At 39.2% G+C, this 14,230-nt stretch overlaps 1 protein-coding gene across 1 annotated transcript in view; it reads right to left on the bottom strand.

Annotated features, from left to right (window-relative positions):
• PGGT1B (protein geranylgeranyltransferase type I subunit beta) overlaps positions 1-8,834 on the bottom strand; it is a 32,734-nt gene extending 23,900 nt beyond the window's left edge. The window contains 2 exon segments of the mRNA XM_009284167.1: positions 151-218; positions 8,720-8,834. Coding sequence (XP_009282442.1) covers positions 151-218; positions 8,720-8,801 — 150 coding nt within the window. The 5' untranslated portion in view covers positions 8,802-8,834.
• Positions 8,835-14,230: the final 5,396 nt, after the last annotated feature.

Below are 14,230 nucleotides of genomic sequence, written 5' to 3'. Positions count from 1 at the left end.
TTTCTTAAAAGCTCTACAAACATTTCAGTGTATTAACAGTGCGAAAATCCCTGCCTTCCAGATATTCCGTAATTACACAGTTAATATTATAAAAAAGACACAAGATCATTTATTGCCTAATTGAAAATGTTTCACACACACTTAACTGACCTTGGAGGGATTGAATGGCATCCCTAAATATGAAGAGCCTCTGAATCCACAGCGATTCAAGTTTGATCCTGGAAAAGATAAAAAAATAAAAACTCAACTAACTTGCTTTGCTGAAACACTCATTATACACCATAATTCTCTAGTCAGGATCAAGACCTGTTAGTTGAACACTATTCACAGTATTACTAGAGTTTGCATGTGTCTTTCAGTATGTTCCCAACCTCAGTTTGTTATCACTCCGATTAATTAAAAAAAAACAAAACAAAGAAAACCACAAGCAAACTTGATCCTGCAGTAATGACAAAGCAACAGATTTTTTTGATTTGGTGGAAATACAGTGTTCATATCAGCACAGAATTGTCTTCCATGCTCACAAAAATAAAAAAAAAAAAAAAAGGGGGATTGCTCCCCTGGAGAAGTGCCCAGAGTTATCACATTTTTTTCCTCTGGATTCCTGCCTGGTAATACCGTCTGTTCCGAAGCAGAATTGTTTTAAGATACTTTGTAACACGTACATCGACAAACAAACTGCAGTTTTAAGCTAGCACCGATCTAGCTCAATACTGTCAGAGTGAAATAGTTAAAAAGATGTGAAAGGCAAATTTTTAGTTGGAGCCATTTTTCTCTCACCCAAAACACAAGTACAAGAATATTGTAGCTATCAAACATTTCTGTTAGTGATTCAGTATAATTTGTTTTAAATGTGTCCCAGTACCTGAGCATGCAGCATACAGAAGTGTGCACCACACACTGTCTAGAGCTAAGTACCGGTCTGCAGAGCTCACATCTGCTTCTGCATGGCAAAAACTCAACTACTTTACTCCACAGCCTCTGCAAGTAAAAGCCTAACGAGTGCTGCAGTTAAACAGCACTTGGGTGTTCTTAAATTCTCTCCCCTTCTTTTTTTTTTTTTCCAGCTCTTCAGCATCTAATCTAAAAATCTTCATGGAGATTAGGGAAAATTGCACCAGACTAATCAAACAAGAATAGTTATAAAGTTGAAAGCCCTAAAAAACATCACCATGAAATGTGGTCTACCAGTTCTGGTGTCATTTATTAGCACATTAGCTTCTACTTTTAAATACATTCTGCATGTATGCAACATTTAAACTAGAAGCTTTTATCAGTAGTCTTAAGTACTTCAACGTGGTTAAAGTATGCAAGTTTCTCTACCAGACAAGTCTTTGGATCTAATTTACATGGAATGAACTATTATTTAACAGAAAAAAAACAACCTGCAATTCTCCACTTCCTCCATCTTTCAATCAAAAGTACTTTTTAATGATTCTACACGTGTAATGAAGATCATTTCAGCCTGCACTAAAAACTGGTATGCTATAGTCATATTCACAAAGAGAAAATAGAAAGAGTATCTGCATTTGTAGACAAAAAATGCATAAATGTTGTATTTTGTTACAATCTAAATCTTCTCAGCAGAGAACATTTGTCTGTTAGCTCCTGGAGTCAATGACTTGCATTTCATGTTGCAACAGGTTCTGGAAAGCACAATAAATATTAGTCTTAAGGACTAATCTACAGTCCTAAAGGACACTGCCCAAAAAGCATCACAATTTGAAAAATGACACAATGTGATCAGTAAGAGGAGAACTGGAATTCCTGCTTCTTAAATACCAGATTTCCTAGCTGACATTGTGGAAAAAGCACCGTTCACTTGGCCCATTTTCAGTAAAAATGAATCTGTGTCTTAAGCGTTTAAGTAAACTACAAAATTCACTTTGAAATGACACTGATGTGGAAACCCTTCATCCAGAAAACAGTTGCTAGCCTACTAGCACATAGCGGTTCAGGCCTGCTGGAAATGAAACGTGCTACAATTAGGACAGCTCTGAAGTCAAACAGAACTCAGCTGCTAGTGGCTAGATGGAAGGATTCATCCCAGAAAGACTGATCCCCATCATCAGCCTTTTAGACTGTAGCATATCAAGGTACAAATGGCAGTATGAAACCCAAGTGCAGTGGGCTGTTAGTGGGTCACTTTGATTGGCTTCTGACTTGACAGCTACTATGAAAAAGAGAGATTAAAAATAAAGTACATGAATGAAATCAGGATCTATTATTCCCTTTAGCTGTTCAATTTTCGTGTAGTATTTTAAAACTTTTCTTGTACTACTAAACTGCTACCAACTAAAAACCAGCATTGGTAATTTTAAAATGCTGGATTTTTAACTGCATTGCTATCATTGATTTAAGATCTATTTCAACTCTTTATGTCAGTGACTTCTGATCTCCCATCCTTGACTTTACACACTGGCTCCTAGGAGAAACAGAAGAACAGCATGGCTCTTCAATGCCCTTACTACTGCATAATATTAAAAGGGAATTTTATCCCCTCCTCCAAACAAAAAACCTTTGTCATTAATGTGCATTCAATAGATGCTTCCTAGACCTTCAGCATTACAAGTGAATTGCTAAATTTCTAGTTACAATTCTTCAATTAAAAAATAGAATGCTGAGCTGATAAAGGAAGTGTTAAAACATGAAGTGAAAACGGCTCATTTCTAACCAGATGACTCTGGCACATTGACGTCATGTCTCAAATTTTTTTTTAGCTTCCTGTGAACATACAAGTTCAAAACCAAATGGGAACCAAAGGGGAATTAGCAAAAAAACACTGTCTTTCAGTTTATGCACATCACCTCACCTTCTGTGAAGTTGGTTTTACTATTTTATTGCAAAGTACTTGTACTTCTTATGTAATAGCTCAGTAGTGCTAATCAAACTCTTGCCCACTTTCCAGAACCATAAGCAGCCTGTCAGAATCAGAGATAGAATTAGAAATCAAGCACACCCTAATTAAAAGGATATGATCATAGTTTATGTCCCTTGTAAAAAATTACTGGAGTGACCAGTTCAGCTCCAGCACAGTCCACTGAAGCATCAAGTATAACTGCCGTTATGAAATGGTACCACCTAGTGTTCACTTTCAGAGTTAAGCATATCTAACCACTTCCTGAAAGAGCTTAAGACAGAGCAAAAAGTAAAAAACGTTTCATCAGTTGCTGCACGACTATTGCAAGCTGAACAAAACACACCTGCAAAAACTTTTCATATTTGGCAACAGAACTAAAGAAAATTGACCCTTTTCCCAAACCAAAAGACTCCACGCTTAAATCAACAGCTGAGACTTTCCCGTGAAGGAAACGTTACTTACATGTGCGTAGGCCAGACAGTCCTTAGGACACGTAACAGAGCTCCAAGTGATGACCACAGACAGCTTATCCTGGGAGCTCTTTTGTTACAGACAAGACGTTTTTGTTATTTATCTTTTAGGATTTCTCTTGCATGGGAAGATTGATAACTTTTACCACTACTTCCTCCCATTCATGTTACCTATGCATTCCTCTGGTTCCAAGGCTTTTCTCATTTGCCAAGTACAGAAGCAAGCTTACATACATCATTAAAATCTTAATATTAAAAAAAAAAAAAAATCACAGTTTTAACATAGGCTGACACAGTCAGTACATCCAGATAAAAGTAAGCATAAGCAATTCTTACTGAACTAGGGCTAAAAAATAATTATTCTTATAAATCAAAGCACTAGAATATGTCATAAAATGCAAAATTGCATTCTCTAAAATGGAAGTCCATCATACATCCACATAAATACTTCAAATGTAGCCATTAAAGAAGGTTATGTTGGAGGAAAATTTGTATTTCTGCTCAAGAAACTCATGATCAGAAAGCTCACATGTAACACTGATCTCAAAAACAGTCAATGACATTTTATCCTTTTTTTTTCCAGTACTGACACACAAATAAAGAACAAAGAAGCATTCTAAATTTAGACTTCGACAGAAGGAAGTTTTAGGTGCCTGATGTACTGTAATGGTTTTCAGCCTGCTATGCATGGGTCCTGGGGGTTCAGACCCACAAATGAAATGTCACAGCTCTCCTTTTGGTACCATTTCTCAGTACAGCAAAGCCAGTGAAGCATCTAGCTGTCAAAAAGTACAACCTTCTTCCCTTTCCCTTACTGGACTGGCACTAGCACTCCGAGCCAACACAGTTCACCAACGCAACACAAAGCTAACCTCCTGCTACCTAAATAAATGCATGCTTTTCTGCCATTTCAACAAGCTAAAACAGCTCTCAAGCAGGGTCAAACAAGTGCCAGTGTTGCTATGGGGGAGGATGGAAGATGAATATGGCCAAGGAGTGTGCCTCCACTGTCTGTCTGTAATTAGATTGAGTACAGAGCTCTGGATTCACTCTCTTTCAAAAGTGCTGAACTGTTTTTAAATGTGACCTGCAAGAAACTGGGATACATCTTTCTCACGTTGCTAAGAGTTGCACTTTAAGATAGTTAAAATAAATTTGAAATTCTGTCTAGGAGCTCCTTTATGAGAGGAAAAACAGTAAAGCTCTGACATGACAAGAATCTTACGAACAAGCAGTTGAAGCAGGGTCTTTTGCCAACCCTTTTCCAATTTCACTACCACTTTAAAAAGTATGTCTTAGTCTAAATACATATCATTTCTGATAAGGCTTGTAAAAGAGCACCATCCTCCTCAAAATGAAAAAAGAAAAAGAAAAAAGTTTTTCTGCAAGATTTCAACTCATTTCTAAAAGGAAACACAGTGAGGTCTTTCTGCAGTGAACACACAAACAAAACAAAAACACATTATTAGCCATGCACCTAAGCAGAGCATTTACTAAAAGTGAAGGAAAAGTAATAACGCCCAAAATCTACAGAATATAAAGCCAAACTATTTTGCAAGAGTTACAGAAGACAGGGGCCCTTTAAATAAGCAGAAGACAGCAGTGAGACCAAGCATTCAGCTAAGGATGGTAGGTTTCTGTGTGAGGGTCAGCCTGCGTGTGTAACATGCCATTCCCTCCTAATTACAATTGGTATTGAGTCAGTCTCTAGAACACTGGAGCTGAAATTATAGTACCTAAAGGACATTATTCGTTTGAATCAGTTACAGTAAACCCACAGAAGAACAGAGTCTATCCTGACAGACCGTAATCTTTAGCTTCCTTTACTGCATTTCAATTAGGCTCACAGAGTATGTATTTGCTTTCTTACTCAGCGAGATCAAGATCTCACCACTTTGCATTCATGAGCTTTAGTTTCACATAAAAATTTCAAAGGCTGCAAACCTCTGAACTGAAGCTTTCATTAGCCATCAGACATATCACATACCAGTAAATACAAACATGTCACCTAAAACTATCACAGGATTTTGTGAGACTCTCTCTAAGAAGTATTCTAAAACACCAAATTCTGAATCTTCTACCAAGTTCTGTAATGCCCTGCTGTGGTGGGTTGACCCTGACCAGCAGCTAGGCACCCACACAGCCACCCACTCACTTCCCCACCCTGTGGGAGGGCGAGAAAACAGAGAGAAGGGGAGAAGACTCACAGATTGAGACAGAGACGGTTTGATAGGTGAAGCAAAAGCTGTGGGCACAAGCAAAGCAACGGAGGAATTCATTCACTGCTTCCCATCGGCCAGGCAGGTATTCAGCCACTTCCCAGAAAGCAGGGCCTCAGCACACATAAGGGTCGCTCAGGAGGACAAATACTAGAACCACAAACATCACCCCCTTTCTCCTCCTTTCCCCGAGCTTTTACTGCTGAACATGGTGTCAGATGGTATGGAGTGTCCCTCAGGTCAGGCAGGGTCAGCTGTCCCGGCTGTGTCCCCTGGCTGTATCTGCTCTGGTAGAAGGGGTGCAGAGGGGGAAAAAGAGACAGCCGTGATGCTGCGCAGGCACTGCTCAGCAACAGCTAAAACACTGGTGGGTTACCAACACTGTTTTAGTCATAAACTCAAACACAGCAGCATACGGGCTACTATGGAAAAAATTAATTCTATCCCAGCCAGTATACCTACTATAATAGTTATTGATAAAAATAAACAGATACTAAGTTTGCAGAGCATCAGCTGTTCTGTCTCCCATCCACTGGAAAAAAGACTGTAAGGTAGCAGTAGTTCTGAAAATCATTTGAATTTGCCATCTTAAAAAAGAGCTTTAAATAAAAATCAACTGAAGTGCTATGGATACAGAACCTTTGGAGGGACAAACGTGAACAGCAGAGAAATTTATTTTTCTGGTAAGAATTACAGGAATTCTCTTTTTGCTCATTTTAGGAATTCAACCAGTGACACGATCAAAAACAAACCCCACGATTCTGTAGAAATACATTCCAATTTAAAATTTAAGTTTTAAATAGGTTTTCAGTCCCAAGCCAAAATTAATGAAGACTTATATCAAGTACCATACAGTTACTTAAGGCAAGATTACTGGAATTCATCATTCCAGAAACTACGTCATAAAACAGTGTTATAATTTAAATGTTTAAAAATCAATTTTCCACAGAAAGAGAGATTTATCAGCATGCATGTAAAAAAAGCTGCACAGAATGTTTCTTTAAAAGCAAAGGTGTTGGGTTTTTTTTACCTGGAAGGATTCTGATGCATCAAGCTAGCAACCGTTCTCTTCAACGGTTGATGCACAAATGCACAAGCATTTTGCAGCCAAAAACTTCACTGCTGCAGCCTACCTGAGTTTAGCTACTTCTTCAAACAGACGAAAAGAGGGACTCAGAGCTCTACTGCTGGGAGGCTGCCAATTAACAAACGTTGCACACACTCAGGATTAAAAAACAGAAAGTCAATACATTTTATTGCAAGTAGACATTACAGGAGGGTATACATTCCCTTCTGCACATTTAGTCATCCAATATCCAACTTGCTGCTGTTGGTATCATTTACATTTTGCACCATCTATTGTCCATTAGATGAAGTAAAAATGGAATAAAAACAATGCTGAAGTTTTAGGGGTCAAGTGACCAGATAGAGTAGTGTTATTATCAAAAGCATAAGAGTGTAAGAAGAACAGAGTTTTTACGATGTGATACGAAAATACAGGATTGGAGGAAGTTTGTTCTTCCGGTGAAAAGGAGAGATTTATTACTTAAAAGCACAGAATGCGCTCCCCAAAACTACTCTCCTGTAGTTTTATGATGGGATGATAGCTAGAAAAAAAAGGGGCACATCTTCTCAGCTGTGCCCTGGACTGTTAGCCTCCACATCTGTATGCTGAGATTTATACTGCCCTCCCCCTAGGAGGCTCTTGACAATGAGCCTATTCCAAACATTGGCTAGGTAGAACCACCCCCCTCCCCAAGAATTACTGCATACTATCAAAGACAAACAAACAAAAAAATGCCTATTCTAACCTCTCTTGCAAACTTCACTGTTCTTTCAGAACACACTCCTGAAGACTGGGGTAAAGATCAGAAAGTGAGCAACTCCTAAAAACAAAGCTTGTACACCCTGGAAAATTTTTTAAATGCTAAGGGACAGGAACCTTCTCATGATTAAAAACATTGTGGGAATAATTATGTGATCCAAACCCCTAATTTTCTATAATCAGTACTGGCATACAACACAAGAAATAACAAATATTAGAACTAATGCCTGGGGTGGATCTGATGGTTTGTAAGTCTCCAGAATAAGAAAAGGGATCTTTTTATTACTGTAAAAATCAAGCATCAGCAATCTTGACTTCCATAGCTTACTTCATAAAAATGCTTTTATTTCATAAAACTGCTTTTAGGGAAGAGACCTAATTTGTAGTATATAATTAGACTAGATATTATAAGGAAACACAGAATTTTCTTTCTACAATCATCCAACATACAAAGTACATGTTCATGATTTTATAGACAGGCACCTGGAATTATCTTTTCTCCAGAGACCAGCCTGGAGCTATCCCCACACCAGCGCTTAACATGCCAGCACCTCCTGTCATAAAGCAGCAGTGCCTCGCCCACGTCTCCCTCCCTTCCACCCCCTCTACTGCTATTAGCCATTCACCTGCCCTGCCACAGAAAAAATTGCCAATACCACCCAGCCCACAGAAACAGCACCTCCCTGATTTCTGTCAAGTCACTGGGAAAGGGACGCTTCTGTGTGCTGCCTCCCTGGCTTGGATCTGCTATGCACCTTCCAATCTGAGGACAGCTGGGATGCAGCAACAGCGTTACTCCTTCTAAAAACCTCAGGCAAATTTAACCTTCACAGATCTAAGGAACAGATTTTTCATTTTAAAGCAGGAACTGTGTTTATCCCTTTTGCTTCTTAATCTTACACCTCCCATTTTCCAAAAGCTGTTCCAAATAGCCACATCTGTGCTCAGAGCTCCTGGCACAGCTACAATTAGTGGAAGTCAGTATCATCACTATTAGACTTGTAATACTTATATGATTTCTTTTAGAACCAGGTGAAACATTCCTCTGAGATGCTTAAAGGTGCAACTTCATCACTATTCTATACTGTTTTATCTTCAAATTTATTTCATAGCTTCACCTTGCATACATAAAAAAGCCAAACTAATCACTTTTTCTAGTTTTATTACTTTAGAGGGATCTATTTCTAGGATTTGCTTGTCATTGCTATCTGAAGTTATCAGGACAGCACTTCAGGAAGGTCAACCTTGTATTTTATAAAAACCAAGAGCCATCCACTATTCCCCAGGTGAAAAGCAAAAGTAAAGATGTTAATATCAATAAAAAAAAACTAAAAAAATCACTCACTGTCTTCTGTGGGAAGGACCTGCAGGGAATAAATCCATTCTATTATATCATCTTTGTTCACCACATCTAAGGAATCCAACATATCCAGACCAGAGAGTGCGAAAAATGCAATTGTCAACCTAAAAGAAAAAGATAAGACTTACACTTCCCACCATAAATATCATGGGGAAATTAACAAACGGTTGCAGAGACAGAAATATCTATGAATTCTCAGCCTTTGGCAGTGGTGCAACACGTAGAGCCTAGCTCAGAAAGCATGAAATTTATCTACTGGACAAAATTATGTTCTTTGTACTGTAAACATTTCCCTGTCTCAACAATGCTTTTCATATAAGCCACCCCTCCTTTTACATAGTAATGATATACCAATTCAGACACCAACCTAAGGGCCTGCTTACCTGAAAAAAACACTATGAAGTAAACTAGGTTATTAACATATGGAGTACTAGTTCTCTGTGATGAATTCTTACACGAACAATCCCCTAAATATGCAGTAAGTGCAAGGTAACCCTGAACAGCAGTAAGCTGTCTCTCACTGTGTCCCAAAACCAATTTCAGATGCTTAGAAGTTAGGTGTCAACCAGCAAGTCTTCCTTTGTAACCAATCAATGTATAAATAGGCACACAGGATGAATGACCATCTACAGGTACTTATTTCTTGTATACTTCTTTGGTATAAAGGAGCCTAGATGACTAACTTAATTAAACATCTAAAATTAAGCACGTCAAATCCAAGTATCCAATACAGGAGTGCAGTAGCTAGCTTGCTTAATGTCCTTGTTGCCCACAGCTTGTTTCCTTCCATAAACGTGTGCTACCATACCTGTTAACACCTTCTTCGAGGGTTTTGTTTTTACCTCAAACCATTGCAGTCACCTAGCTTACAGCATGGCCCCTCAAACAGTTGCAGTACTTGCTCTGACAGAGCACCAGAGCAACAGCACTGGGTTAGGAACTTGAGATAGCTTGCTATGAGAGAAAATGTTCGTGTAATGGTACCTTGGAAGTTCTGACTCAGATTAAAATTAGCTGGATGTATATTTTGCCACCCACACTTGCATCTGCCCATCCTTCTTCTAGAAGTTCTTGTTCTCCTTTCACCAGATAAAATGATGAATTGTGAAACAGCTGCTACAACTAGTTTAGCATGCTAAGGAAAACCAAAAGTTAATGCCAGCTTTCCTTAGGAGACTAAGTTATAATTTGCAGTTACCTCACAAGCTGGTGAGCCACCTTAGCCATCAGTAGTAGGCACCTCTGAAGATGAGGACACAGATTTGGACAGAAGCCTCTACAGCCACTTAATTTCTGCATGTGCTTCTGATGCAGAACCACAAACAATAAGACCAGAGAAAAAATGGTGATGTGAGTCAGCCCACAACACACCTCCAAAAGAATTCTTCTAATTAAAACACAGCAGCCAAATGACGATGCAGCGGACACTGATCTCAATAAAATGGCACAACCTCAAAGGGTGACATTGCCACCAGTGGGCTGACCGGCTGCTATAGTCATCATGTGGCAATTCACAAGCAGAATTTAAGTCAACAACTTCTACTTCAAGACTGTTATCATCTAGGATTACATAGCACAAGGGGTGGCCACAACTCAGTTGAACAATGGTGACTTGTTAAGCTGAGGTTACTTATTTTACATTATCTTTCACTTTGGCCCTCAGCTTTTGCATTGCTTTTCACACTACTCTTACAAACAAAAGGTTTTAATCTATAATCTGCTTGGATATTGAATGCTAACATTCCCTCTTCAAAAAATCCCTCCATGCAACTCTAAGGTCCTTGCGGGGGGGGGGAATCAAACACAGAATAGGGTGCAACTCCATTACTGCAAGCATTCATAGCAGAAAGTGTAAACTTACTCTGTAATCATTGGATTCTAAAATATGTCTCTTTACTATTATTATTACAAATAAAGTTTTTGAGTACAGAAAGCCAAAAAAAGTATGTTGCACACACAGGTATTTCTACATGGAACAAGAGTATTGTTTAAGCTATCTTTTAAGCCATTTGATGACTAAAAAATTGTCTTTTGAAGTACAAAATTAACACTTAAAGGCTTTTATCAACTTTTGCCATTGATCAGATCTGTGTAACCCAAAATCTGACTCCGGATAATAACCCGCTATTTCAAGCAAAACCACTACTTTTATAAAAAACCCAAGGAATTTACTGTTCAGCTACAGTCAATTATTTCTTTAAAACCTTGCATATATTTCTGATTTTCACAAACATTAAGTTTGACAATCTTTTACTGAAAACTACTTAAAGACATTTTCACATTATGTTACCCAGCTAAGCTACTTCCAATGAGGCACAAACAACATGCCAACTTCAGCACTAGAAGCTGCTGCAAACTAGGTCCAAAACCACAAGGCTGTACATACAAGATAGACAATAAATCTCCTCTATACTTAAAAATACATGTATCAGATAAACAAATGTAAAAAGTGGTTTTACATATTGGTAGGTTTCAGTTTACTTATTTAGGGTGGATTCTCTGTGTTAATAGTACCAGCATGACTAAGGAACAGCCTGTACGGTGTTTTGGAATTCACATATGATGGGCAAGAACATCTGGCACCACTGGACATAGGTCCTGATACAGCCATCTAGATACTGCATCCTTACCCCATACGCTGTCCTACCTCACAGAAAATTAACAGACACATGTTCTAAGACTAACAAAGACAACTCTTAGCAGCACCTTAGCTGACACATAGCATGAAGTGTAAAAACTTTACATACAGTGATTTGCACAGAGGGCAGCCCTTTGTGAAACAATCCCCAAGTTTGGCACCGCTTTCACTGTATCTTTTCTTCATGCCTCCTATCACTTTAGTTACTGCGTATTAATTTAGGAAATCAAGCACCAAAGCTTGACAGCTGAAATTTATTTGTTAATTGACCTACCAAAAGCTTACAAAACAGGTACCATTTGTCTTAAGTTCCCCTCCAAGACAAGCAAGTAAAGACATTTCTGACGACAGGTTCAGGGCTCTTTGTCTTCAGGCATGGACAAAGACTACCATTTCTCAGCAGAATTCAGAAAGCATTTGAAGTGACCGATTTGAGAAACTGAGTAAGCGTGCTACAAAGAGCACCATGAAGCACCACAATCTGAAAGACTTCAGAGACTAGGAGAGTTGCATTCTCCTGCAAAACCTCACAGTACTGACTGATCATGTATGACTTAAAAACTACTGTTGCTGATGCTGCATGCAGTAACTACAGACAAAAATATTTATGAAGGCTCTGAGCCAGTAAGTTGAGTAAAGAATGTGAAATCATATTTCTTTATTGTCGTACCTACTCCCTTAGTGCTTGACAAACTACAGTTTAAGTTAGAATGGACCAGCACCGTGTGGAAAATTTCATCCTCTACCACCCTGCCTGGTGACAACAAATGCAGTTGTTTCTGCTGCAGTGCAGTGAACCAATACCAACTCACTGACAATTTTTTTTTTTTTTAACAAGTCTCTCTTTAGTTTAGTTGAGTTTCCCCATCTAATTCACCATGGAACCACACAAATGCAGGAACAAGGGAGGTAAGAATAAAAGGGTAATGGCATTTCTTTCTGCAGCAGTACCAGCTCAGGAGGCTTGCTGAACTCAGTGACCTTGAACTTGTCAAAAAGGCAAACTTAGTACCCTCAAGGTCAAACTGGAGAAGACACATTTATGGTTCAATTCCCCATTTAGAATCTGTTAACAGATGTGTATGTACAGCTGCAGAACATTGATCTAAAAACCAGTGTAAGAGAAGTGAAAAACCTCTGGCTGAGTGAATACTTCACAACTTCAAAAAATGCATTAATTTAGATGACCGCGATTTTTATTCTAATTGAAGGCTTAGACTGTCCTCATTAGGCAAAAATTAAGGCATCTTGAAATAAGTTTCAAATTGACAGTTCCACTTTTCAGAAAACAGTGTTTTTTCAGTGTTGCACAGCCATTGTGTACAATACACTGGGTACTGATTATTGAATGTATTGTGGCTACTATGACCACACATTAAATTTAAGCTCAGACAGCTCACTAATCTACCAAGAGTTCTCAGAACAATTAGCGTTATTATTAGCATCATTCAGTAAGACTGGGGAAGACGCCATGTAAACCAGAGCCTCTGTTTCAGCTCAGTGGCAAACTCAGACAGCTTGGCAATGTAAACGACAAAACACAAACGTCTAGGTTGCCACGGTCCTCTGGAGATCACTGGTCCCACGTTCTGCAGAAAGCGGGGCCTTAGGTGAGATGACCCAGGACCCTGACAAGCCAAGTCTTCAAGGGAGACTCCAGCGCTTCACCGGGCAACCTATTTGTGGTTAACTGCTCTAATGGTAAAGAACATTTTTCCCACAATTTTCCCTGAAGCAACTCATTCCCATAGCCTCCTGCCCCGTCACCATGCTCCCTTGTGAAGGGTGCACCTCCATCTTTCTCTGTAATGGAAGACTGTGACCAGATCCTCCCTCCTCTAGGCTGACAAACCCCACTTCTTTAGCCTTTCTCCATATGTCAGCGTGGCTAAGGTTAGCCCTTTGTGTTACAATTCTAATACATCTGCGTGTTATTGTAACTTTAATGCCTAGAAAGAGTATAGCATGCCTAGACTTCCTCTTGCTGTCATTTAAAGTAACTGACAAAGTACACTGAAACACTGGTTAATTCTTAATGAATAAATGATTTACATCTCTGAAATCAAAACTTCTAACTTTCCTTTTGAATATAAAGTTATGTGTTATTCCACACACAGTTCGGCGCTATCCATACTACTCCTTGCATGTTTTTGCCAGGTGTTTGTACTCTCAGCTGAAATAAAGCTTGATTTAGCAGGAAGACTTGATCAAAGCCATTAAGCATTCTTCACAGCACGACTTGCAGGAGACTACAAAGTGAAATGCAGCTGATGATTTTACTGGTTGAATAAGAGATCGAACCCTCTACATGTCTCCAAGTTTTTATCAAGTGCAGCCTGACAGTCAAATTATTGATCCTCTTGTGCCTCAGATGCAACCAACTACCTTTTACATGAAGACTTTAAGAACCTGAAATAAATGCATTCTGAAGCCATTACAGGGACAAGCGTCCCTCTAATTCAAAGTGAGGAACATAGTTCACTAGTATTTTAACTCTTATACTAGCTAATGAAGATTTAAATTGTTTCTGTTACATAAACAAGTCTTCTGCATGCTGACTTGGAGCTACAAAAGGCTCAAGTCATTTATTTTAAAATCGGCTTCCAGGGCGGATTAAGAGTGAAGCACAGGGCTGAAAATAGATTAAAAGGATCAACAAGACTTCCCTCGCGGATATGGGGGCGTTTAAGCGAGCATAGACTAAACTCCTACATCAACTCGTATTTTTTGGGAGCCGTCTGCTGGTGGGCAGATTTACAGGGAGCGCTTTCCTTTCGGCCACCCCGGCGCCCGGCCCTTCAGGCGGCCGGCACGGTGCGGTGCGGTGCCGCAGCCTGCCCTCAGCCGCGGGAGGCCGG

This window comes from Aptenodytes forsteri, unplaced genomic scaffold, assembly GCF_000699145.1.
Source record: "Aptenodytes forsteri isolate BGI_AS27 unplaced genomic scaffold, ASM69914v1 Scaffold69, whole genome shotgun sequence".
NCBI classification, from domain to species: Eukaryota; Metazoa; Chordata; class Aves; order Sphenisciformes; family Spheniscidae; genus Aptenodytes; species Aptenodytes forsteri.
Note: the sequence above shows the minus strand (reverse complement) of the source record. Positions and strands in the feature narration are given on the sequence as shown.